Genomic DNA, 24371 nt, shown 5'->3' on the forward strand with positions numbered 1-24371 from the left:
CGTATAAATAGAACGCGATCGTTGAGATGTGGTGTGCCTCATTGCCTCAGGAATGAGGGCCCGCCTCCACTCTGCGATGTCATTTCCGCAAGTTTAGTCAGCGGCACGTGCCATCAGTATCTATCGTCCATATCAGTAAACATTTACCAGAATCCGAACTCACTAGGATCGTCAATCAATTGTCCGTCTCTGACCTGAAGATGGTATATTACATTCGTTTTCTTAAGACGCCTAGACTTCAGAGTCAGAAAGCGGGGCCTGTCACTGTAACTGCGCTCATATGCATCACCACCGATCTAGGAGATGCATTTCTAGCCCAAGATGTCGATTTGCAGGTAACATTGAGTTCCAATGGCTCAGGCAGGACCCTGTATAAGGACAACCTACAGTGGAAAGCAGGGAAACGCGAACTCCCGCTATCCTTGGGCCCATTTTCCGCCAGACTATCCCAGGAGGCTATCGTGCTAAGCGTAACCGCAATTGACCCTCAGCGGCCGAGCCAACCCAAGTCAGACCATCTGCTCGACACCTCTAAACTTCCTCTAGTCATATCAGGCTGGAGCGCGCCGTTTGGAGGGTCAGAGCCTCCCGTGGCTGAGAAGCTTGTCGAACGACGCTTCCTCCCGAAGAATCAGTTGGACCTCCGGATATGGGAGGAGACCGGCAACAGCATTGCCCGGCATATCTGGTGAGGCCTCTAAATCCGTGTCTGATTATTATTCTAAGAATATATATATTGCATCCGCAGGGATGCAGCTATCGCATCGGTAATATACCTTGAGCAAGCGATCACTAAGCCTCCAGGGTCCGCTGCACCTCTGCTCCAGAGCCTGCTGCAAGGCCCACGCAGCACTCCTCTTCACGCCATTGAATTGGGGTCTGGCTGCGGTATTGTGGGTATAGCGCTAGCAGAGCTCCTCTCGCATTGCTCCGTTCTACTTACAGATCTCCATGAAGTGGAGGAGATCGTCATGAAAAATATAGCAGTCGCAAGCCCAGCTCCGTCGTCTCAGGTCGCTTATCAACCACTTGATTGGGATGAAAAGCTGCCTGACGATTTATGTGACGGCCACATTGACCTCATTCTTGTCTCGGATTGCACGTACAACGCGGACAGCCTGCCGGCGCTGGTCAATGTGATGGACCGTCTGGCCCAAATGTCGCCCGATGCTGTAGTCCTGGTGGCTTTGAAGAGACGACATGATAGCGAAGAGGTCTTTTTCAGCTTGATGGACTCGGTTAATCTTTTCAGTTTGCATAAGGACACCATGCAACTCCCGTCTCAACATGACCAGTTTGACGAGATTGAGCTATACTGCTATGGACGGAAGGACAGAAAATACTCCCAACACTGCAAGCCCATCATGGCGGGCTGAAAAAACAATTCTTTGTCGTGATTAATGCACTGACCAAACAATGAGCAACGAGAAAGCTTGCCTACCTCGCAGCGCACGTGTCAGCTGAGAGTCAAACCCGCATATTGTATGCTGACTCCGGCCAGGTCCTGGACAGAAGAGCCTGGATGGCTTGTTTCGGAGTGATTCTGCCAAATTTATGCCTTCTTTCTTAGTTGGCGCTGTGGCAGGATACTCGTCCAAGCAAGCAGACAATCCCACATGTACGGTTTCAGGCTGAACGTGGCATCTACGTTCTTCACTCGACCACATCAATTCAAGACTGAACTATTGATGAATTTCCGGGTGTGGCTCCTTACAATAAGTCACACTGGGCCACAGAAGCGCGGTGGGATGCTTGGATTAGACTAGTAATGATCCTATTCGCCGATGTGGATGAGTGCGGCCTGCGTCCGCGCAACATTCAAATTGGATATTCATTCGTGATTTTCAATTATTCTGTTTGACGACCTGCTGTTTGTGCCATGCCAGCCCCTGAGAATTGTAATTTGCACTTCGTTGTGCAACCTGCCATCCTCCAGTCATGCAATATGCTCAACAAAGACAGCCAAGCTGGCAGAGTCTCAAATGGAAACACTCAATGCCTGGATCGAGAACGGTACTTGGATCCTGTTTCTCCAACACGTCGCCTAGAACTGGATCGGTTCCAGGATCGTGCATACTCGGACCGCTTCCGTCGCGACACGCGCGGTGCTGTCCCTCGGCTAGTGACGCCCATAATCTCCCGATCGACGTTCGAACTATTTTGTTGTTGCTGTTGCTCATTGTCCGTTGGGAAGTCTCCCTCTTCATTCGGGGGGTTGGATGACATTGCCTAAATGAGGTGCACAGCTTGTGGATCAATACTGTCAACAAGATGTGAGAAACGAGACTGAGATAGTCTAGTAAGGAGATTTGTCGCTCGCGTATCCTTTCGAGGCCCTGAGATCTGATATATCATGAGCACCAGCCGAAGTGGTTCTGGACCGGGTCCGCCACTGTAGAGGACTCTGATCATGATGACGATCCTGCGATGCAATGACGGAAGATCTACCCTCGATTCGATGAAGTCATATTATTGATGCTCGTAATCTCGATCAGACAGGCCTCTTCAGCTTCTGTCTTGCTGTTTCGAGTCGTCCTTTGTTAATTTGCAAGTGACTCGATCCTGTTCGTGGCTTTTCTTGGATGGCCCATCGGTCACCAGATACCACTCTACTATTGTTCTATGACTACAAGCGCGTGCAGAGTTCGACCTTCGTTTGGCATAGAGGGCCCTCGAAGAGGCTACAGCCGGAAGAGCCGCGTCTCATGATGATCCTGAGTCAAGCGTAGAAGATCTGCGCTTCATCAAGAGGTCTGGCTCCTCGAAACGGTCGCACCTGTTGTCCTCAATGACAACAAGGAGATACTTGAATCCCCAGCAGAGTTTATTTGCGAACGTGGCCGTAATCACCATACGAGTGGCTTGGTAAATACTTGCATGGCGACGCCTCTCGGTCACTGTATCCTGAAAGGACCCCATGTGCGTGCCAGCGCACATCTCGGACTGCTTGGGACCTTCAAAGACCATCGAGTTACGGAGCTCATGCTGAACACTTCAACGTGCTCCAGTTCCTCGGCACTTGTCAAATCATGGAGGCAGTAAAGCTGGCCTGTTCAAGTATAGTATGCGGCCAAGACGTGCAGCATGCAGTCAGCTGGCCATGAGAAAAGCGAGATGCGACTAGAAGGCGCTATCTCATTGGCACAATTTCTCTCCGCGTCGCACTTCCTCATTGAGCAAGGAACAAGGAAGGAAGTTGTCATTTTCACAGGTTTCTTGGTCCACGGTCTGAATTCAACGGTCGGATGCATGATTCCGCCGCGCTCAGGGTTTGAGAACGCCTCCTCAAACGATCATCAAAGTGGCTAGCAGTGTAGAGGTATTCAGATGGCCATGGAGAGGGGAAGCCACGGCCTGGGATTGCCGGAAAGTCTGTATACGAGCGTCTACAAGAGAGGATGAAGTACTTCGTATACAATATAGCATCAATGGTCACAACCTCGGCAATCTGGTGGATGATGACTCAGCAGCATATGCGGAGATGGAATCAAAGGCAACGACATTACTCAATTCATTAACACTATTTGGCGTTTGACGAACTATATAGAGAGTCCTGTCTGCTTCTAAATTTACTTGGCAAAGCCGTAGCAGACTGCATTTGCCTGGACTGCACAGCATGGCCGCTCCCAAGATTACACTCTACTTCGACATCGTGAGCCCGTTCGCTCATATAGCCTTCCATGTATTGAGAGTGAGTGATAGCATACTCGCATCAGACGTTCTCAGAGGCCACTAGTAACATTTTCGAAGCACTCTCCCACATTTGCCAAGTGCGACATTACATATGTGCCCATTTTCCTGGGGGGGTTGATGAGGGCATGTGAAAATACTCCGCCCATCCAGATCACGAGTAAGTCGATCTCCAGGGAGGATACATGCTCAACTCAATACCTAATTGTGTCCTCCAGACAAAGCGCAATGGATCAACCGAGAACGGCGCCGCTGGGCCCGCTACTTCTCCGTTCCCATGGTTGAACAGACACCGGCAGGCTTTCCGCCCTTGACTCTGGCTCCGCAGCGTGCTCTGTGCGCCGTCTCGCAAAAGGCGTCGGAACGCTTTCTTCCCACTGTCGACGCGCTCTTTCGGTCCTACTGGATTGAAGGAAATAGCCAGATCGGACAGCCTGATGGGTTCGGCCCCGTCCTGGAGAAAGTGCTCGGCAAAGAAGGCGCAGAGCAGATCCTCAAGGCTGTAAGTTGGTTGCTGTTCCCGCGTATCGTATTGCTGGCGTTACTAAATATTCGTAACAGATGAGCCAGGTTGAGGTCAAATCGCTCTTGTCGGCCAACACGGATCGTGCGTTCAAGTCCGGTGCCTTTGGAATTCCTTGGTTCGAGTGCACAAACTCCGAGGGTGAGACAGAAGGGTTCTGGGGAGTCGACCATCTGGGCCAAGTCGCCGAGTTCTTGGGACTGGATCGCAGTCTGGACAAAGGTTTCCGGGCGGTACTGTAGCGTGTGAGATAATGTCTAGTCTGTCGCTTTGGGTCGTCCATTGTGGTCATTTCGCAGTTCGCGATTCTGCTCGCCATCGGTATCGTAGCTAGGCGGTTCGTCAGTTGTAGTATGTACGTCGATTTGCTCAGATGAAGCCTCCGCAATGTCATTGCTGCTTCGAAGGCCGCACCGCATCGCTCTTGTGCTTCTCCTGCAGAAACTCGGCGATTCGCTCCTTGGGCAGCTCATCAATCATGCGAGCTTCTTGCGGATCGCACTCTGCCTCGTATCAGACCCATCAATCAATCTATCAAGCAAATAGCTAAGCAGACAAACCTTCAACGCCCGTACCCGTAGTCTCCTCCGCCTGTTTACTCCCCATCGTTATCGAGTACGCCGTCTCCCGGACCTCCCGCACAACATCCCCAGTCGACACCGAACCGGCTTTATTTCTGATCTCCGTCATGGTCGTCCCCGCCATGGTGCTAATATGATTCCCCAGGTCAGCGAGGGAACTCGCAGTCGTCGAGTACGTATCCGCAATACTAGATCCCGTAGTCCGGGTACCGTCCCGCCCTTGTTCCTCTGCTTGCGGCATCCTGGATTCCATTTCCGGGGGCTGTTGCGTATCGCGCGTGGAATCTGAATCCATTCTGGACCGTCTGATTTAAACAATTCTCTCACTCATGGGGAAATTTTTGGATTGTTTTATTGTGGGTGTTTAGCGGTATATGAATATGAATATAGAAAAAATAAGGGTCCATCGGCCGAGGCGATGACATCAACCGCGCAGAAGGTTCCAGGATATCATCATGTCATAATCCGCCAGCCTTATTGGTTTCCCTGGAACTATAGCCCGGTTAGCACAAGCGGAGCTGGTATTTTATGTGTGTCTTATTTGCCGGTTTGGAATTTGATCAACAAGCATATGCCTTTCGTGGGCCCATGGCTTTTTTGTCACTGGCTGAAGTCATACAGCCATATTGCTCTTGGTTAGGCAGCACCATTTTCCAACCAAGCAGGAAAGGTGCCGTTCTTTGTGATATCCGTGTTTAAATTGCTGGTCTATATTGTTGAACCAGTAACTGCGTAGTTCTGGTTTATATATCTTGCTTCCTCCAATTGGCATCTGGGACCAAAGAATTTACACATCTAAACTCAAAAGTCGACTATATAAATTCGTAGATCATGCCGTGAGAAAGATGCAAATCGTTCCAATCTTCGGTAGGGTGACGTTATGCTATGGAGACGACATACAGACGTAGCATTCATGTAGACTTCGTGGAGAATATATACATTGAAAAGATTCAACCACAATCATCAGGACAGCACCATAAGGATTGACAGAGAGGGAACTAGGAAAGAACTTTGATTCAGCTTGTCCTCGGCCGTCTTCCAACCGTGCTCTCCTCCCTCAAACAGGCCACCATTTAGCCAGCTTCTGGCAGCCTGTGTCTTGGCCGGCAATGGAGGTCAAGAAACTCGCTGCCCCTTTAAGCCTGAAACAAGGCAGGTCCAGGAATAGGGTATCCGCTGCTCAGACTCGAGTAGATGTTAAACTTGATGCCAGGATCAGTATTCTTGTACAGGGACTCGCCAGGGGTGCCGGATCCCTGAGCACTGCCGCTACCGGTGATCTTGATGTTGAAGCACTGGGGGTAGTTCTGAGCCCCGTTCAGGTTACCGGCAGAGTGAAGGGCGATGATCTCGTGACGGAGGACGTAGTTACCGGGGGCATAGGAGGCAGGAATGGTCACCGTGGCCGTGTTGTTGTTGGCGATCATTTCATCGTCAGCCCATTTACCAGGTGKGCTGGAGCCGTCGACCAAGCCTCGAGCGGCGATCTTGACGAACTTCAAGGTGGTCTTGTCCACGGTGCTGCAGTCGCCGTTGCACGGAGCAAGGTAGGTAATCAGCTATACTATGTTAGCCTACCTACTCTATCTTTGTTCTTTTCTCTTCGACCTCATACCGGTCCATGGTGAGACTCCGGCCACGTCGTCCACTGGAATTCGATCTCTGAACCAGCTGCAACGGTTGCGGTCAACTTGCCATTCTTCGCGTTCTTGTGGCAGATAATGTCCGGAGACTGGTAGCCGGTGCCGTCCACAAATCCGAGGTCGGTGGCGGTGGTGGACCAGGCAATTGTGTCCGGGGGATTACTCATGTAGGGGTACTGGTTAACAAGGTACCCTCCGTAGCTGGAATAGGTGTCAGCTGTTGTATCTGCCATTGTGAGGTTCAAGCACATACTACTTCCCACCAGCAACGATGCCAGAAACGTAGCCGTGGCCCGCCACGAGAGACGCTGAGGCCAGAAGGCCAGCAATGGAAGCGATCTTGGAAAAAATCATGCTGTCTAGTGCAAGAAGGTAAAGTTCACACAATAAGTTGAAGAAGCAACAGCCAATGATTAAAGACCTGCTTGATCAGGGGCGTCTGGAGCTAGAAAGCGGTTTGGATGAGCACAGGGAACAGAACAGCATACAGCAACGAGCGACTGCTCAGGCCTTTTATAACCATTCTGAAGAGCTTCGACCCCTGTGATTATCAGCACTGCATGGTACAAGTTCCCCCACAACCCCTGAGAGTGACCTGGTGGGCAGCCAGCATGACTCAAGATATTATCCAGGCCCCCTGATACAAGAGCTCCTGAATTACCAGATTCGCTTCTTCATCTTCGGCAGATAGGAATACTAAGAGTAATCCCGGCGCCAATGGATGCATGTATGCATGGGTGCCATGAATCATTGGCGCTCCACAATCTTGCAACCCGGAAATGTTCCCTGACGCCGGCCTCTTCGGCCTCTGAATGCATGTACCGTGCAGCCACAGTCCCTGCCTTGGTGATTCCTCATAGCTTGCTGCTGGAACCGTCCAGAAACGTCAGATGCATCAGCATCTGTCCCCCTCCTCCACTGTGGATATCACGCCTTGTTTTAGTGGGTACCCTCGATAGACCGAGTATCACGTCCCAGCAGCAGGGAAGCCGAACACAAACCCCATAGTGATCCATCTATTAACACAACGCACAATTCGCCAGACCATCGCGACAGACTGAGACTCCCTGGTCATCCGACTGACTAGTACGCCATCCAGATGTTTCTCTTTGATGAAGAGGAGGCGCTGGGCATGCCGTAAAGAGCACAGCCAAGAGCTCCCAGAATGGAAAGCGACGATCCCCCAGGTTCCGCCGGACACACGGGCCGACGGCAATATACAAGCCTCTGGCACTTTTGCCTTGGGATCCGTGCCTGAAACGGTTACATCGCAGTTTCTTTTGCTACGTTGGGCCTCAAGGCGGCTCAGACCGAGAGCAGGGAGGGCACTACATAATAAGTGGCCTCATCTGCTAGCTATTTGCCGTGCCTTGAAGAGCAGTGATTAGCATTCGATGTTCCAACTATTGATTTGATTCGAGGATGCTTACTTCACTGTAAAGCAGGCGCTTGACCTGTGTTGACCGCCATCAATCTCACAGACGGACTCTACAGCATGTGTATAATTGATTCATCACCTGATGCCAGTGAGTTCATTACCATGCAAACAGAATCTTTATGCGGACGCCTTCATGGCCCACAATCAGCCATGGCGATCGCCGTCTTCCTGACTCGCTGAAATGAGAGGGAGGCATTGGAGTCGGGGGGTTCATGTTTCATCAAACCTCTGCCAAGACATAATATAGCCTAAGTCAGTCCATATCTGATACGACGTACTGAAGATCGTGGGACGTGGACAATAAACTCGATACTGGAGGAAAGGTGAAGATCCAATGAAAAGAGATCTTTTTTGCTCATGTCCAGTCAACCTGTGGTCCGCAACAAGGTGGGACTTGGAGCCCAGTCATTACTCGGTATTCCTCGAGGCCAAGTAGATAGATATACAAGTCAGACGTCGCACGAAGTCTCAACATAGCCGTTAACGGTCTAGACAAGATCAGCAAGTGATTCCTGCCCGGTTTGTACCAGATCCTGTCAGAGTCCCGTACCCGTCCGGCTTCAGATAATAATGCTAAGTGCTCCATCATCTGCTCTGAGGAGGCAGCGCAGTATCATGTCCACACTGAAGTGACTGCGCCTAATAGGCGTGCAAGCCAGAGGGAGTATTAAAGCTATGCTACGTCATATGGCTGAAATCTACAGAGTATTCCGAATTGAACTGCTGTGTTCCATCCATGGCGACACAGGTCACAATCCATGTGTAAAGCTACCGTTTCAGCATGACCGGGAAGCGGAAAATATGTAAGAATTTTCAACTGTTTTTCTCCATTAAGTTGTAGAGCCTAGGGAACCCCGACAAAGCAACCCTTGGTGGTAGGTGCAGGTAGGTAGGTCGTCTGGCTGATGTGAAAATGCCATCTGCCCTGACATTTCGACGTGTTCAATAACAGTCGCGAAGAAAAACGAGTTCACCGCATATGCTGAATTGTCATTCTAGTGTCGGCCCACAAAAGTTCATGCCCATGCCGATTCGCTTTTGGTATTTGTTTCCTGCATTGACCGAGCTCAAATCACCCTTTTCCATCGACTGAAGGTATTTACAGAGCCTTCTTCTTGTCACCCTTGGACACATCGACAACCTTGAGAGCTGTTGGAAGACGTAGCGTTAGCTTGAGCTCCCGAGCAGAAACGCGGCTTCTCTTCTCATTTCACTCATCACTATTACCACTAGACGCTATTTCCAAAAACAGTGATCCGTGACTGGGGAAACGGGTAGAAACTTAGGCTGGCAACGCACCTGGGGGAAGGCTCTGCTTGAGCTTGTCGGCCTTGTCGGAGTCCTTCAGGACAAGGGTGTAGATGAAGCGCTGGCATCTGACCTTGAACTTGATCTGCTGGGTCGAGCGGTTGCGCTTGATGCGGGCAGCTGTAATGAGAGAAAACCAATTGTTAGCATTCATGCAACTCCATCGCTAATCCTTCCACGGAGCTGAATCCGAGCTTATTCACGTCGCTCTAAAACCGGGGAAATCGTGTGCGGAAAACGTACAGGAGGCATCCTTGCGGCGGCAGATCTCGATGAACTGCTTGATATCGGAAACTTCGCGAGGCATGGTGGGCAGGGCTTATGGACGCAAACCGGTGATCTGAAAGAAAGTCGGAGCGAGGGAATGGAGTACAGTCACTTTCAACGAGTCTCAACACGGGCGGCTGCGGACACTTGAGGCAATTGTGTGGAATCTGGCAGATTAGGGTTTAGCCGGTGGGAAACCCTTGGCTGCTGCGCCACACAGCCTCACCTCACAGCCTCTCGTCCTCTTGTGGCTGGTGCTGTCTCCACTGCCATGGCACAATTCCAGGTGCAATGTTGTCGGTAACTCTTGATGCATCTCTGCAAATCGGGTTTGGGTGGTGGATCACTGATGCAGCGTCCGCTCGACTTGGTGCAAAGCTGTGTGGAAATGGTGCGGTTGTGTGAGGAACGGCTCCGAGCTCGATACCGTTTCTGCTCCTTGAATCCCTCTTGGAAAGATGGACTCGGAGTCTGTTTCGCCTCCAGAAGGCAACCCTGAGCATTGTAGATGAGTAAACACCGCTATCTAATGGAATACGATACTACCACTGACAACTTGACCGAAGTGCTGAAAAAGATGATTAAAAATGTAAGGACACTGAAAGCTAGACCTGCTCGCAAGAGTGTATCGAACCACTCGAACGCAGGATCGTAATGGCGATTGGTGCCCTTGGTCGGCTGAGGGGCCATGATGATGATGGAAATAGAAAAGTAACGTATTCCTGATGTAGGAATAGGCGAAACGTTTGAGTGTGAGAGAGTGTGGCTTGATAACAGTAGGTATATGGTAAAAATTCTATGTCTGTACAGAGTGAACAAACAGGGGAAAAGAGAGATCTATTGAGAAATCCATCGTCAAAGGAGATGGACTGTAGCTATAAGGTATATCTGGAGTTGCTCTTTCCTACTTAAGCCACAAGTAATACTGCAGGAAGGTATGATCATGACGAACAGGAGCTGGCAGTTCGAGGCAAACCGCAACAACGGGCTAGATGCTTCACTTCCTTCTATAGTCAATCTATAGCATTTATGAAATAATGCAGCAAGCGCGGACTAAGACGTTGTGGATGCCTGAGGTGTCAATATCCCCAAAAGGTGGCGTTTTCGCTGCGAGTGGCGGTGCAAAGGTCTAGGCGGCAGCTTTCCAACCATGACGACGGAAGCTTGACTCGCAGCTTCCGTGGCGAAACCATCATATAACGACAGTAGATAATATCGAATATCAGCAACCGACATCTCAAGAGTGTTCTCCGCGCAAAACGCCGGGATTTGGGAAAATGCCCACTGCTTTAGACCGAGCAATGACTTCCAAAGTGAGCATACCCCAGCCTGCAGCATTCAGCCACATATCAACTTCGTGATAACTTGCTGACACATATCCAGAATCTTGTCCTGGGTAACTTCTCCTGGTGGCGCACATATTGAGTCAACACGAAGCAAACTGATAAGATGTAGGTTTCGCCGGGATGGTCACAGCTGCCGCGGTGTGGACAATCTGGGGAAGCGACATGTTCCCATCCGAGCCAGACCCAACTGGAGGTATACAACTCGGGACCATTGCCATACCGGAATAGAAGGCTGACTGAGGGACTCTGAGAAGATCCTGAATACTGGACTACCGACGAAATGCGGAGATGGCTCCGCAATGTACGTTCTGCTCCTCTTGTTCGTCAAGGATGTACCAACTAACTGGCGGCGATCTGCAGAGAGCTCTCCTACCCAGTGAAGAGGCCACACGCGACGAATTACTTGAGCGTGTCAAAGCGAATCTGCGCGTACCGCCGAGATCAACCACCTGAGTTTTATGAGTCACGAATGTTGTGTTTGGGTAGTTTCTGTAATTTCATGGCGTTCTCTTTCGCAATCATTTCGTTTTGCAAAGCAGCAGAGATACCTAGTGCGCGTGCCTTCAATTCATGAATAGGCGATTATCGTGTTTTATCGTGTTATGAGCGGGTTGTCGAACAAGATGATATGTCGGGCGTAACGGTAGTGCCTCTTCGAAGTATTCATTAATTAAACGACAAGTCGAAAGTTTTGTGTTTGAATAAGCCATTCTCTCCGGCGTTTTCCTTTGGGAGCATCCGCTGTAGGATTCGGTACCAGAATGAATGTTTCGCTGAAGCCACGCTGCGGCAGATCTCTGGACTCCCCAAATCGTACATAGCCGCTTACTACCACCAATATTGACATGTCCTTGACGGTCGTCTGATTGGGGAGCTTCACGCCGGATGTTGTTGGCGTGGGGTATGTTGGATTGATGACCTGACAATCGAACGACTGCACCTCGTAATGAGCAGGGGGCATCTGGTTGACGAAGATCTCTTGGACGGCATTGCCATCCGCGACAGCGTTTCCGTTGAATAGGATGGTGGAGGTGGGCTGGCTGTAAAACGAAGCGATTGCTGCGCGATTGGACTGTAGCGCGGGGTAGAAGGATTGGACAAATTCAGTGGCAGCTGAAAAGACACAGTCAGACAGGAAGGACAACGTCGGCTGGGCCCAACATACCATCAGTTGACACTCTTGTGAGCACATCTTCACTTCGAATAGTCATTTTGACGACAGATTGATTATGTTGATGTGGATGCAGATTCCGCGAGCTTTGGTTGATGAAATACCCAACAACAATTTCGTGTAAGACAGCGAGACGCGCGCGACAAACGTTGACCACACGGTATATTGAAACTTCTGGAGAGATTTTAGATGTTCAATTCCCCTAATAGATCAGGCTGAGGAAAGAGACTGCCGTTAAGAGATGGCAAAGGTGGAAAATTGCAAGGTATGTATCGGAAATCGTGACTTAAGAGGGAAAAAAAAGGTACGGAGGAGCTAGGACCACCCGGAGATTATCGAGCTCCGAGAAATCAACCAGTATGAGAATTGTCTTCCATAAACAACTTCGTCTTTCCATGTTACTATTGCTTCGCAATGGCTTTTTCCAAGGGGAGACTCCGTACGCTTTCATGGGCCAGTCAATTTGTAGCCCATAGACGTCCATTGTGGAGATGTGCTTCGTGCAGAATTCCTACTCAGACCATTTCGGCGCGCCGATTGGCAACAGCAACTTCCGAGCAAAGCTTGAAGAAGCCGTACTATGTGACGACTCCAATATTCTATGTGAATGCCGGTACGAGACTCTATGAACCCTATGCGGACCTCATCGTCGAATCTATACTGATGGAATCGATTTCGCAAAGCCCCCCATGTCGGTCATTTCTATACTATGGTGATCACCGATATTCTGAAGAGATGGCGGGTACTTCTTGGAGACAAAGACGCTCAACTGTTGACGGGGACCGATGAACATGGAATGAAGGTATCGCCTGGTGCTTGACCTGGGGCTATGTCACGCGGTTAACTTGGTGAAAATAGATTCAGCAGGCCGCGAGCGCGGCTGGCATGGATCCTCAGGCCTTTTGTGATATGAACTGCAAAACCTTTCAGGTCGGTCGCGCTCTTCTTACAAACACTTACGAGAACCTCTACTTAAATTTGCGACGATGAGTTTCAGGCCCTAGCAAAAGCCGCAAATCTTGACTACGATCATTTCATACGAACGACCGACCCGGCGCACAAGGAGGCTGTTCAATACTTCTGGGTTCGTCGGAAATGCTGCTAGCTTTCTGCTCCGCATGCTGACTATGCAAAAGGAAATGTTGAACCACCGGGGCTATATTTACACTGCAAAGCACGAGGGATGGTATTCCGTCAGCGACGAAACGTTCTACCCCCCATCGCAAGTGCAAAACTCCTTGGATCCCTCTACTGGAAGGAAGAGAATGGTATTTGGCCCTAGAATCTGGATGTTATCAGATGTACAACCACTCACTATGCCAGGTTTCAGTTGAGACAGGAAAAGAGGTAGAATGGTCGTCGGAAACGAACTATCACTTCAGACTGTCTGCCTTTCAGGAGCGCCTTCTGGACTTGTACAAAAGCACCGAGTTCGTCACGCCTGGTAACTATATGGCAGACCTCGTCAAGTCAGTGTCCTCGGGATTATCAGATTTGTCGATCTCTAGGCCTGTGGAGCGACTGACCTGGGGCATTCCTGTACCGGGCGATGAGACACAAACGATCTATGTCTGGCTGGACGCCCTTATCAACTATTTGACTAAGGCCGGATACCCATTTCCTCCTGGTCAGGAGGGCCGACTAGGTTGGCCCGCCGATGTGCATGTCATCGGCAAAGATATTGTTCGGTAAGTTATTCTTCCGCGTGACGGGCGGGACGAAAGATTGACAGCCATGTCAGTTTCCATTGCGTCTATTGGCCTGCCTTCCTTATGGCACTGGATTTGCCTCTACCTCGTAGAGTCCTCGTTCATGGTCACTGGACCATGAACCGGGAAAAGATGTCGAAGTCCACCGGAAATGTGGTGAATCCTTTCTTCGCGATTGATCGTTTTGGTGTCGACACCATGCGTTTCTTCCTTGCTTTCCAAGGTGGACTAGCGGGGGATGCCGACTATGACAACTCCTACATTATCCGTGACTACAAGAAGATGCTCCAATGGGGCATTGGAAACCTAACACACCGTACAATTGGTTGTGCAAAGGGTAACCTGCGGTCGTACATTGCGGACGCAGCCGCCGACAAGCTGCCCGCGCCGACGCCCGAAGATCTGGAGCATCAATCGCTTCTAGAGCAGACACCTGATAGAGTGGCGGAACAAATGGAAAAGTTAAACCCCCGTGCCGCTTTGCAGGACATCATGGTGATTATCGAGAAGGTCAGTGTTAAGAGTCTATCACACAAGCACTAGACACGATTATATCAGACTGACATCGCTTCCGTTACCCTTTATTGCAGACGAATAAGTATTTCCATGCAGCAGAGCCATGGAAATCTCCAGCCGACTCGCAGCGAGTGCTATACAATGTTGCCGAGTCCCTACGAATCTCTGGTATCCTATTGCAACCTTTCATGCCCAGTAAGTCTACCGAACTTCTCGATATTCTCCGTGTAGACAAGACAGAGCCATCGAAACGGAGCTTTTCGGCTGCACGCTATGGTTGTGATCCGGATTACGGTGAGGGTGTCGAAAAGAGTATTCTTTTCCCCCCTCTCATTATCGAAGAATGATGAGAAAATCAGTTTTCGTTTGATAAGAAGAAAAGGATCGCAGTCCAATCACACAAAAAGATGATGAGTCTCTGCTTCTCCGCCAACGCAAGGGTCGAGTAAAACACTTTTCCGTTACTTGCCAGTGGAGCTGGGTTGCAGGACTACAGGATCATCGCCATGCATAGATGAGACAAGGTTTGTGTTATGTCATGGCGTACGGCTTCTGGATCCTCCTACGCTTGTCCACAAGGTTATCAGCGGGAAAAAATGTTCCAGAATCGCGACGCTGAGTCTCCGAACACTGAGCGGACGGAAAACCCCTGGCCCTTTCCCGCGGCAAACCTCCTATCATGGTAATCGGGAAGTATGCCCTATTGTATATCAGAATAACTGGTGTTTTGGCGTCATATAATTCATGGATAAGCAAGAATGGGTTTGTATTATTCTCTCATGTTCTATCTTGGCTTCTAATCTCCAGTGTGATACTAGAACTCTCATTTTTCCCCAGCTTTTTTTGCGTTCCTTGATACCTCATATACTCTGCTCTGTTTATACTACTACCATCCCAACTTACGAATTGGACTGTATACAATACTTTTCAACTGTGCTCTTCTGTCTTTTCTCTGGTCCCTTGAGCAGACGTGAATCCCCGCTCTTACACCATGGGCAGCATCTCACCTGAGGAAGTGAAGCTGAGCTTCAAGACGCCATGGGTTGAGACTCCCCTTGTGGAATCCGCCTGTCTGTCTCGTGCGGCAGGCTGTAGAATCTTCTTGAAGCTCGAGAACATTCAACCCAGCGGATCTTTCAAGTCCCGTGCAATGGGCAACCAGATCCTCTCACACCTCATCAAGCCGGAAAACGCTGGCCGGCCGGTGCATTTCTTTGCATCCTCGGGGGGCAACGCCGGGCTGGCTGCCGTCTGTGCTTCCCGGAGCTTGGGTTATCCTTGCACCGTGGTTGTGCCTGTCTCGACAAAGCCCCTGATGGTGAACAAACTGCGTGCGGCGGGCGCCTCGGACGTCATCCAGTACGGCGAGACATTCTCTGAAGCCGGAGAATACATGCGTGAAGTGATTATGAAAGGAGATGACGGAGACGCCGAGAAAGATGTGGTCAAGATTGCCCTCCATCCCTTCGACAATGAGCCCATCTGGGAGGGAAACAGCACGATCATCGATGAGCTCGCTGCTCAGCTGCCGCCGGTAACAACCAGAGAAGAAGCTATCGCCTACAATGGTCGCGCTTTGCCACTGGACGCTGTGATCTGCAGTGTTGGCGGCGGCGGACTGCTTAATGGTCTTGTCATGGGCCTAGAGCGACGGAGACATTTACAAAAACAGAGCTCACACTACAGCAACGGCATCACATCCGCTCAACCAGACCCTATCCACATACTCGCCATCGAAACCGACGGCACAGACTCCCTCGCGCTCGCTGTCGCCCAGAAATCCCTCGTCTCCCTCCCCAAAATCACCTCCCAAGCTACCTCGCTGGGCGCCATCCGCGTCTCGGAACGTACATTCAAATATGCCATCTCTCCCCCACCCGGAATTGCTGTGCACAGTGCTGTCCTCTCAGATGCCGATGCCGCTCGGGGCGTGCTCCGTCTCGCGGATGATGAAAGACTGCTGGTGGAGTTGGCATGCGGTGTCTGCGTCGAGGCAGCCATCGGTGATGCGACCAAGGCACGCGCCTCGGGATCAGCAAGCACACATTTGGCAGCCGAGCAGGCAGCTCTGGCTGGGAAGAAGCGGAAGAGGACAGAGGCTGAATTCCCCCAACGAGATGAAGGATACGGTGATGACCGACTGTCGTCCGGAGAAACCGAAACGGAGTCAGAAGAGACGGGCAGCCAGCCTCAAGCACATCCTACTGAAAATACGCCGTCGCCGTCGCACGAGTTCCAATCCAAGCTGAAGCAGCTGGTCCCGAACCTGCAGCCGGACAGTCGAGTGGTGATCATCGTCTGCGGAGGCAGCAATGTCACCATCGACATGGCGGCAGAGTGGAGGAAGATGTTGCAGGAGGGTTGGGGAGCGTAAACCAGGCTTTCCCGCAACAAAAAATACAACATTCCCTTAATAACGGATACGATTTCTTGGTTTAACGAATGCGTTCGTGCTATGGCTATGGGATTTGAATTTCTTGGAGTTCTTGGGATCATTTTACAAGCTAGAATGGAGGTTTTGTGAAATTGACGCTACCAATGATGGCCACTGAAGCCATTTACTGCCTCGTTTCCACGCCCTCTGTCTTTAATGCATAGACTAGGATAGGTTAAATCAATGCCTTACTATGGATTTTTGGAGTACATTCCGTCCAACATGAGAATGCACACCCATTCCTTACCGTCGCGGCTGTCGGGCGATCGAGAGTGGGATATCTTCCTATGTATCTGTCCTTCATATCTCTTCAGTTGTTCTAAATATTCATTTCGAGGGCCGTCAGCTCCACACTGGACGAACTATACTCTTCGCTCTGGTTGCTCTCTCCTCTCCCGTATATCACACTTTGGAAACTGGCGAAACACAGATTGATGGCACAGCCATCCTCAAACAAGGCAGGTCTAGGCCAGGTTCGCCACACTAGATCTGTAGATGGCTTAGGCTTTTAAATGCTATACATCGTTCTGTTTCAGGTAGATTTATTTCTCTGAGAATTATGCAATAGACTAACTGCTTCTTGTGTACTTCGATTGTCTCCTAGACACACCACCTGCGCCCTTGCTTTACGTATAAGAATCACTTTCTGCCCTAGACGCTGAGCGTTCCTCCGTAAACATAACACCAGAATCCGCTCTAGAATCGCAAATTATGTACACGGAAAACCAAAGAAACCCAAGAACTTTAACTCAGACAGGTAGAAGTAATACAAAGCATCATATTTGAACTGTTGCAATAGACGTCTCAATCAAGCAGAGGCAGGTATCTCCGTAGCCTGTGTCGCTGATGCCATAATCTGCCGGATTCGATACTCCCAGTAGTTCCTCCTGATAGGGTCGTACTTCTCCTTGAGAAGAGTGAGCATCTTGACCGCCCCGGCTGCACCTTCTTCCTTGGATGAGGCGCTTTCGGCTTCCTCCGCGTACACGTCGGCTAACCACTCAATAGCGTGGCTACTTTTGACCGCAACATCCACCACCTGACCGTTCTCTTGCTTTTCGACCACGAATCTCCGGGCAAAATCCTTCCACTCTGAAAGGGGTCTGCCGGCTGCCTGGAGTACTCCGCGCGCGTACGACCATGGACTGCGGTTCTCAGGAGCTTCAAGGATCCTAGTCTGCGAGTACTGCAGTTCGGCGTCGACTAGGTCCTCGTCAACAACTGGCAAGCAGCCTTTTTCCGACGATGATCCCGTTGTATTGTGTAGACCGGCATCGTACTCGTTGTCATCACGCGGTCCAAAGCGGAGCATGTACCGATAGTTCCAGGCGGAGTTGTTCCGGACGTCAGATTTCAGGAGCGTCTCCACATCCTGGATCTCGCGCGGATAATCCCAGAGCTTGAAATGTCGGACAAGCCAGTGGCGGTATGTCCAGACGTGATAGTTCTTGGCGTCCTGGGCAAACATCTCCATCAGAAAGTCCAGCTCTCTGGGCGGAAGACTTGGAAAATGAGCCCGCGAAGACATGAGAACTTGGCGGTGGTGCCTGTCGAAGTGCGTCAGACGGATCGGGATGCGAGGTATAATAGAACTAAATACTTACCATATCTGGTAGTTCTTGAGATGCTTCAGAGCGACTTTATTGAGCCATTCTATCTCCTCATTGAGATCTTTTCCTAGGGCGAAAAGAATCTTAGCCCGGTATATCCTACACAAAAGAGATTAGCCATTTGAATCCCTTTTTAAGGCGGCGTGGACTGTAGTCTGATCGCACCAAACTGTATAATGCGCTGGGTTCATGGAGATGATGTCTTCTGTCAGTCTCAGCGCTCGCTCCGACATCTCGTTGGCGGCCATTACAGCTCGCAGGTAAGAAGTAGCCTCGAGATATTCTGGCGAATACGAAATGGTGGCCAACGGCATGGCGCCGGACTCGCTGCCATCATTGAGCTCGATAGGCTTGATAGATGCCCACTCTGGATCCGACGAGTATTTTCCCTCCATGCTGGAACGGGATAATGATTGGTGTTAATTTGAGCAAGTCAAAGAACAGGAGCACACAAGAATTCTCCGGGAAGAGTTCCAGAACACCTTGTCAATGTTAGAGTTTTGCTTTAATGCAGAAGCATGCGAAATCGTCAATCAAAGTGAGGTATCCAGTAAAGGGCCGTGTTGATCTTGCTTGGAGAAGAGAGATGGTACTATGCTCACAGTGTCCACAGTCCGTTTCTACAGAAAATGTAGGTTCTCCCTCGTCAGAGTTTTAGTGAGCAACCAATTGATTCCAGATCGCCAGGGTCTATAATTGTATTTAAAAGGCAGATGTAACAATAAGTAGAAATGATCACAGCGAAGAGGGCGGTGCGGAGTAGTAAGGAGGAAATTCATCAAAAACACGATAAGATAATCGAGTGGGGTTGTGGCAGCCTCAGGCGGCAATTCCGAACAATATCAAGACAACAATACCAAAACATCCTTTCTTCCTCTTTGCTTCCTCGTCCACAGCTACGAATCGTCTGATCATTCTTCTTTGTTCCGACCATTGATTTGAATATACAGAAGTAGGTCATGTCAAGCGAGTTGCCATGGAGCCCTCGAGGACTAGGTAAGAACAACGAACATTCATCCTACTTGGTCATCATGTGCGTTTCTGGTATCTGAGATGAAAGAGATCAGCCCATGGGGCGCTGAGCGGAGTCGTGCTCCATGCTTTGGATTCCTTATCTGCTTTTGCAGCTGTCTTCAAGCGTCCCTTGATAGGAATGCCATTGTTAGTTGCAGTAGCAATGCTGACCAGTTTCCTTTTGACCGGTTCGAAGGATCTCAACATCAAGCCAGATTCCTATCATCGGGACTCTGTGCCACCTCCAGAGAGCAGGGGATCAATGAATCGACATAAATAGTCCTGAGAAACTCCATGATTCATATACTTCCCTGATAGCCTTCAACTTGCCCCAGACAGGCAAACGTCCCAACCGGTCTCTAATTGGACGCCGCCTGCTGATAAGCTCAGGGTTTCCCCGCACGCTCTCGGCCAGTGGCATATCTATGATCTTGTCCAGATGACTGCTTCTATTTGGAGCAGTAATGGGGAGTCTCCAAGTTTCTCCCAACATCCCTTGAGGAAATCATATCCGCGTTATCGTTCTCTCAGCCGATGAGGTTGAATCGTTATGCGACGAGTCAAGAAGTCCCGCAACGGTTGTGCTAGGTGTAAGAGCAAAAGGGTGAGTATATCTTCAATCTATCCACGCCACATAGAACCTCGACTCCGTGAATGCAATGATTTATTGGGATCACTGAACATGGTGATAGGTCAAATGTGGAGAAGAAAAACCACACTGTAGCCGATGCACCCGCTTGGGGGTGAAGTGCCCCGGATATGTTCAATCTTTGCGCTGGGTGACAAAGTTTCAAGAGCCCGACAATGATCAAACAAGCATTTCTGAAGCATCCATATCCAGATCACTTCAGTCCTCAGATCGGCGGCCGTCAACTTCACCCAAATCACCGGTCTTCATCGATGCATTGCTATTGCCACAGGTTCCGTTGGCCTTAGATAGTAGCAACTTGAATTCGAACGGTCCACATGAACCATGCGAAACAAGAGTATTGGAAGCGAATGGCAACAGTGTCTTGTGTGATAATCTATGGGATCTCCAGAGCACAGGCTCTTTACCTGAGTTGACAGATCTTTGCCCTCCATCGCCAGCGTCAGCATCGCCTCCAATATCAGTGCCACAACGGGAGAGCTCACTCGACTTCGGAACGCCGACGAATCTCACAAGCTTCTTTTCATTAGCAGGACCAGTGCTTCAGCATAATACTCATCATTTCTCCGATTTCTCGCCTTCGACGATCATCCGCACGTATTCCTCGTCCCATCTAAAGCCGCCTTTGCACGATTTTACCTCGATTCCTCAAACGTTGAACAACCCCTCCTGGACTTTGATTGAATATTACTTCAAAGAGGTAGCCGCTCTGTTCTCTAGCTATGATAGTCAGATGAACCCATTCCGGTCGACTGTATCACGTCTCTGGGGCTCCTCTCTGGCCATGTGCAAGACTATGCAAAGCATGGCAGCAGCCACCCTGGTGAACGATTTTCCAGAATTCGGCCCCTTGGGACAACGCATGCGCAACGAAGCGGTGGAGATAATTTCCAAGGAGACTACCATGGACGACAAGTCCCTCCTGGCTCTACTTATGCTGGGCCAGACCGCCAGTTGGCACGATTCCAAAGATTTGGGCGTCTCCTTTTTCAACCTACTTCGGAAGCATCTGGATGTCAAGGCCGCCGAAACTCCCAGTCATAATCGCGGTAATAATCACCAATTCTTCGAGGAGGCTCTCATCTACTGGGAGATGCTTCTGTCGTTTGTCGCGGACGACTCGGCCGTGTTGTCTGGGAAATCTGCGTCGGAAATAGGTGAATCGGTCGTGCTGCAGCGGGTGCCCCATCCTTGGACAGGGATCGCCCGCGACACCCAATTCACCGTGCAAGAAGTAGGAAGATTAATTCGTTCAGAGAGGAAGAGAGTTCGCGCTACGAACTTCACCTCTCAGGCGGACATCGACCGAGCGCAGATGGCGATTACCAGGGCTCGCGAGCTGGAAGAAAGGCTGCTTGGCCTCGCTCATCCCACAGAGGGTGAAATCGTCAGCCCTGGCGACGACGAGACACCAGTTTGGCATCTTCTCACCATGGCTGAGGTGTACCGCTGTACTGGCCTCCTGCAGCTGTATAGAGTTTTCCCCGATCTGCTTCGCCGTCGACTTCCTTCCAATCAGACATTGTCGTCACAGACAAACCAACAACCATCCGATACTGCTCCACGCGATCCTTTCTTTTCCCTGGACCCCGACCTAAATCTCGAGAGCATGGCCTGGTTTTCCGACTCTCCCTTCCCACAACCCGAAAGCAACGTGTCGTCCGAGCAAGCAGCCTCGAGCATAACCCACTCAGATTCTTATTACAGCAGCTGGTTGACCGAATTCGCACTCACCACTCTGTCCCGCCTTAAGACCATTCCCCTCGAATCCCGCACCAGATGTCTCCAACCATTTCTGCTCGTCGCATCAAGTAGCGAACTTCGCCTGCCTCGTGTAACGCCGTCGGAGATCCCTCTAGACGTAGATGGGCCCCATCTCTCGTCGCATGCCATCGAGGTTTCTAGGACTCGCCGCTTCGTTCTCGGACGGTTGACCTCCTTCATGCATGTCCTGCCTCCGAAGCCGATCAGCGTCTGCCTTCAACTTGTGCAAGAGGTATGGAGACGAATGGATGCGGGGGACAATAACGTATACTGGATGGATGTCATGATTGAGAAGGGCTGGGAGACGACGATGGGCTGACAGCATTGGGACTTATTGCACCATTGAATGTGCTTGTATAACTATAAATTAGGGCAATTCATGGCTATCTCATGCGATTCCCTGGCCTTTGGTTGTATATATATATAAGTTCGTTCAGCGCTCGATCCTCGACATTAACGCTCCCGTGACGATCTCAAACAAGCATACACAACGGTTAAAGAATGAAGTACTGAAACATAACGTGACGCGAAAGAAGGCAGAGATGAAAAAAAGGAAGAAGCGCCATGCAAAAAAGAGCAGGCACCATCATAATGAGTACTGAAATATGATACAAGAACGAAGATAGAAGACATTGGCGGAATAAAAAAAAAAAAGAAAAAGCGCTGATGGAAGGCATATCATGCAAAGATTCCTGTCGCATACTAGGGAAAAATGTGCCCAAATTTTAGAAAGGAAGAAAAAGGGATGTAGAGTGTCCGAGGGCATCATGAGAAACGAGGCGACCGTTTCCAGAATTTCCATCCTTCCCGCTTCTCCTGGACGCCGACGCCCACGAGACGCTCGATGCCCTCTGGGCCGACTGCGTTCTCGAACTTCTGTTGGTCAATCTCCTCGCCACCTTCTTCGTCGGTGCCGTTGCGAAGCACAGCCGGCCAGAGAACACCGATGCCGTCGCCTCCCAGTGTCGTCTCGTACTTTACGAATCCTTCGGCGGAAAGTTTCTCTTCGAGCTCGCGGACAGCCTCCTCTTTGATATCCGGACGGAGAAGGGTGATTGCGCACCCGCCACCTCCAGCACCGGTCAACTTTGTCCATCCAATGTCGGCGTAGTCGACAAGCTCGCGGATCCGCTCCAAGCGGGGATGCGAGACACCGAGCGATACGAGGAAGCCGTGGTTGATACGGATCAGGGTACCCAGGTCCTCCAGCGTCCGGTCTGTGATACCCTTGGTGTTGATTTCCTGGATCGTCTGTTGCGCCGCTAGGGTCACCTGGTCGATTGCCTCCAGAATGGAGTCGGTCACGACTGGGTGCTCATCCTTCAGCTTGCCCACCTTGGCCACTTCGACGGCGGTTGAGCGGGGTTGTCGCGTGTCGACGAGAAGGAGAGGTAGTTCGGGGAAGTCAAGGAGCGGAGTGACAGTCGGTGGCTTGGAGTAGTCCTCCCGTCGGAATATCACGGCCTTGCCGCCTGCGGAGACCGTGTTGTCCACACCACTGGGGTTCCCGTGCGTGCACATCTCCCCGACAAACGCCCAGCGATTGATGCGCTCGATTTGCACTTCCGCCTCGTCAGGAGGTTGGTCAGGATGGGGACCGGCGAGAGTGCGGATCTGGAGGAGTAGCGCAGCGCTCAGACAGACGCAGACGCTCGCGCTGCTGCCGAGACCTGCGCCGATAGGGATGGTGGATCGGAGGGTGTAGATCGCTCCAGGGTTCTGCGGCGACCCGAGGGAAAGGAACAGGTAAAGGAACGCGGACGCGGATCGGCGATGGATCTTGCGCACATCCTCTGGTTTTCCTGGAGACACCGCCTCGACGTGGGGCTGGATTGCGGCGACAAGTTCCGGGTCAAGAGAGGTGACCAGGTCGTAGTAGAACTTCTTTTTGGACGGCTGGTGGAACACGTCCCACGGCAGCTCGTCAATGTTCCACGTATGGTCCAGACCGATATCCCGAAAATTCATTGTAATTGTCCTGTGCGATTTGGACAGCGTTGTGACGAGAAGGTAGGACCGAAGGGAAATGGCCGCAGCCATGGCTGCCTTGCCGTGGACAACAGCATGCTCGCCATAGACGATAACCTTGCCTGGCGCCGACACCATAAAGGCCGGAGCCATTGGCGATGAGGGCTTCCTCGACATATTTCTTTTCGTGCCGTCTGTGCCGTCAATAGCGGTCTTTACTGTGGATTCGGCCGTGGAAGGAGTCGTGGATGCGCCGCCGTCAGAACTGTCCTGGCTGTCGTCGTTGCTGACTATCGAGACCTTGGGCCGTGCCGCGAGGGGCTGATCTGACAACAGATGGGACACTGTACCACGTTGGGTACCCTTGCTTGTCTTGATGCTGCCGTTCGTTCGGCGTCCACGGGAGTTGCCCATTCGAGCTATCAGCAATGCGACCAGAAAGGGGGTTTCCGAGAGGAAGGATTATGACGAAAGAGGATTAGAGGGGATAAGCGACTGGAATGTTATTCGCGCGCACAACGTAACAAAATATTATTATTAGTAAAGAATTAGTGCAATGGATTTGAATGAGGACGGAGGGAGGGTAAGAAACATGAGAGTAGTTCAATTGGCGATGAGCAATAGAAACATCCAGCGTACTTTATTTTATCTATGTACCGAGGGGTACAGCACGAGGTACGGTAATAACACTCGGAGACGTCCTAGACTCTCTGCTGTGGCCCAATAACACGCAGGCAAAT

The 24371-nt window shown here is 50.7% G+C and overlaps 12 protein-coding genes across 12 annotated transcripts; 5 read left to right on the forward strand and 7 right to left on the reverse strand.

The window, feature by feature from the left end:
* Nucleotides 1-200: 200 nt before the first annotated feature.
* Nucleotides 201-1376, forward strand: Asppvi_000803 (protein N-lysine methyltransferase family protein; the record flags this gene model as incomplete). The annotated part of the gene is made up of 2 exons (XM_043297109.1): nt 201-688; nt 749-1376. The coding sequence occupies 2 exons, from the start codon at nt 201-203 to the stop codon at nt 1374-1376; spliced, it is 1116 nt and encodes a 371-aa protein (XP_043153044.1).
* Nucleotides 1377-3616: 2240 nt separating this feature from the next.
* Nucleotides 3617-4455, forward strand: Asppvi_000804 (putative 2-hydroxychromene-2-carboxylate isomerase; the record flags this gene model as incomplete). The annotated part of the gene is made up of 4 exons (XM_043297110.1): nt 3617-3691; nt 3751-3850; nt 3909-4192; nt 4252-4455. The coding sequence occupies 4 exons, from the start codon at nt 3617-3619 to the stop codon at nt 4453-4455; spliced, it is 663 nt and encodes a 220-aa protein (XP_043153045.1).
* Nucleotides 4456-4603: 148 nt separating this feature from the next.
* Asppvi_000805 (uncharacterized protein) lies at nt 4604-5089 on the reverse strand (the record flags this gene model as incomplete). The annotated part of the gene is made up of 2 exons (XM_043297111.1): nt 4604-4716; nt 4774-5089. 2 exons carry the CDS (start codon nt 5087-5089, stop codon nt 4604-4606), a joined length of 429 nt encoding a protein of 142 aa, XP_043153046.1.
* An 841-nt stretch (nt 5090-5930) lies between these two features.
* Asppvi_000806 (lytic polysaccharide monooxygenase auxiliary activity family 9 protein) lies at nt 5931-6791 on the reverse strand (the record flags this gene model as incomplete). Its single annotated transcript, XM_043297112.1, has 3 exons — nt 5931-6353; nt 6410-6638; nt 6691-6791. 3 exons carry the CDS (start codon nt 6789-6791, stop codon nt 5931-5933), a joined length of 753 nt encoding a protein of 250 aa, XP_043153047.1.
* Nucleotides 6792-8974: 2183 nt separating this feature from the next.
* On the reverse strand, nt 8975-9490 carry Asppvi_000807 (60S ribosomal protein eL38; the record flags this gene model as incomplete). The annotated part of the gene is made up of 3 exons (XM_043297113.1): nt 8975-9024; nt 9175-9303; nt 9427-9490. 3 exons carry the CDS (start codon nt 9488-9490, stop codon nt 8975-8977), a joined length of 243 nt encoding a protein of 80 aa, XP_043153048.1.
* Nucleotides 9491-9677: 187 nt separating this feature from the next.
* Nucleotides 9678-10140, reverse strand: Asppvi_000808 (uncharacterized protein; the record flags this gene model as incomplete). The annotated part of the gene is made up of 2 exons (XM_043297114.1): nt 9678-9945; nt 10004-10140. The coding sequence occupies 2 exons, from the start codon at nt 10138-10140 to the stop codon at nt 9678-9680; spliced, it is 405 nt and encodes a 134-aa protein (XP_043153049.1).
* A 1326-nt stretch (nt 10141-11466) lies between these two features.
* On the reverse strand, nt 11467-12007 carry Asppvi_000809 (putative nuclear transport factor 2 domain protein; the record flags this gene model as incomplete). Its single annotated transcript, XM_043297115.1, has 2 exons — nt 11467-11909; nt 11962-12007. 2 exons carry the CDS (start codon nt 12005-12007, stop codon nt 11467-11469), a joined length of 489 nt encoding a protein of 162 aa, XP_043153050.1.
* A 374-nt stretch (nt 12008-12381) lies between these two features.
* On the forward strand, nt 12382-14539 carry Asppvi_000810 (methionine--tRNA ligase MSM1; the record flags this gene model as incomplete). Its single annotated transcript, XM_043297116.1, has 8 exons — nt 12382-12580; nt 12651-12769; nt 12826-12897; nt 12965-13051; nt 13104-13235; nt 13291-13655; nt 13709-14186; nt 14267-14539. 8 exons carry the CDS (start codon nt 12382-12384, stop codon nt 14537-14539), a joined length of 1725 nt encoding a protein of 574 aa, XP_043153051.1.
* Nucleotides 14540-15183: 644 nt separating this feature from the next.
* On the forward strand, nt 15184-16566 carry Asppvi_000811 (putative L-serine dehydratase; the record flags this gene model as incomplete). The annotated part of the gene is made up of 1 exon (XM_043297117.1): nt 15184-16566. One exon carries the CDS (start codon nt 15184-15186, stop codon nt 16564-16566), a length of 1383 nt encoding a protein of 460 aa, XP_043153052.1.
* Nucleotides 16567-17434: 868 nt separating this feature from the next.
* Nucleotides 17435-18631, reverse strand: ramB (bifunctional protein farnesyltransferase/protein geranylgeranyltransferase; the record flags this gene model as incomplete). Its single annotated transcript, XM_043297118.1, has 3 exons — nt 17435-18173; nt 18231-18335; nt 18402-18631. 3 exons carry the CDS (start codon nt 18629-18631, stop codon nt 17435-17437), a joined length of 1074 nt encoding a protein of 357 aa, XP_043153053.1.
* A 1592-nt stretch (nt 18632-20223) lies between these two features.
* Nucleotides 20224-21982, forward strand: Asppvi_000813 (uncharacterized protein; the record flags this gene model as incomplete). The annotated part of the gene is made up of 2 exons (XM_043297119.1): nt 20224-20265; nt 20291-21982. The coding sequence occupies 2 exons, from the start codon at nt 20224-20226 to the stop codon at nt 21980-21982; spliced, it is 1734 nt and encodes a 577-aa protein (XP_043153054.1).
* A 446-nt stretch (nt 21983-22428) lies between these two features.
* erg12 (mevalonate kinase) lies at nt 22429-24045 on the reverse strand (the record flags this gene model as incomplete). The annotated part of the gene is made up of 1 exon (XM_043297120.1): nt 22429-24045. One exon carries the CDS (start codon nt 24043-24045, stop codon nt 22429-22431), a length of 1617 nt encoding a protein of 538 aa, XP_043153055.1.
* Between the last annotated feature and the right edge of the window lie 326 nt (nt 24046-24371).

Source organism: Aspergillus pseudoviridinutans (genome assembly GCF_018340605.1).
Source record: "Aspergillus pseudoviridinutans IFM 55266 DNA, scaffold_1, whole genome shotgun sequence".
In the NCBI taxonomy this organism is placed as follows: Eukaryota; Fungi; Ascomycota; class Eurotiomycetes; order Eurotiales; family Aspergillaceae; genus Aspergillus; species Aspergillus pseudoviridinutans.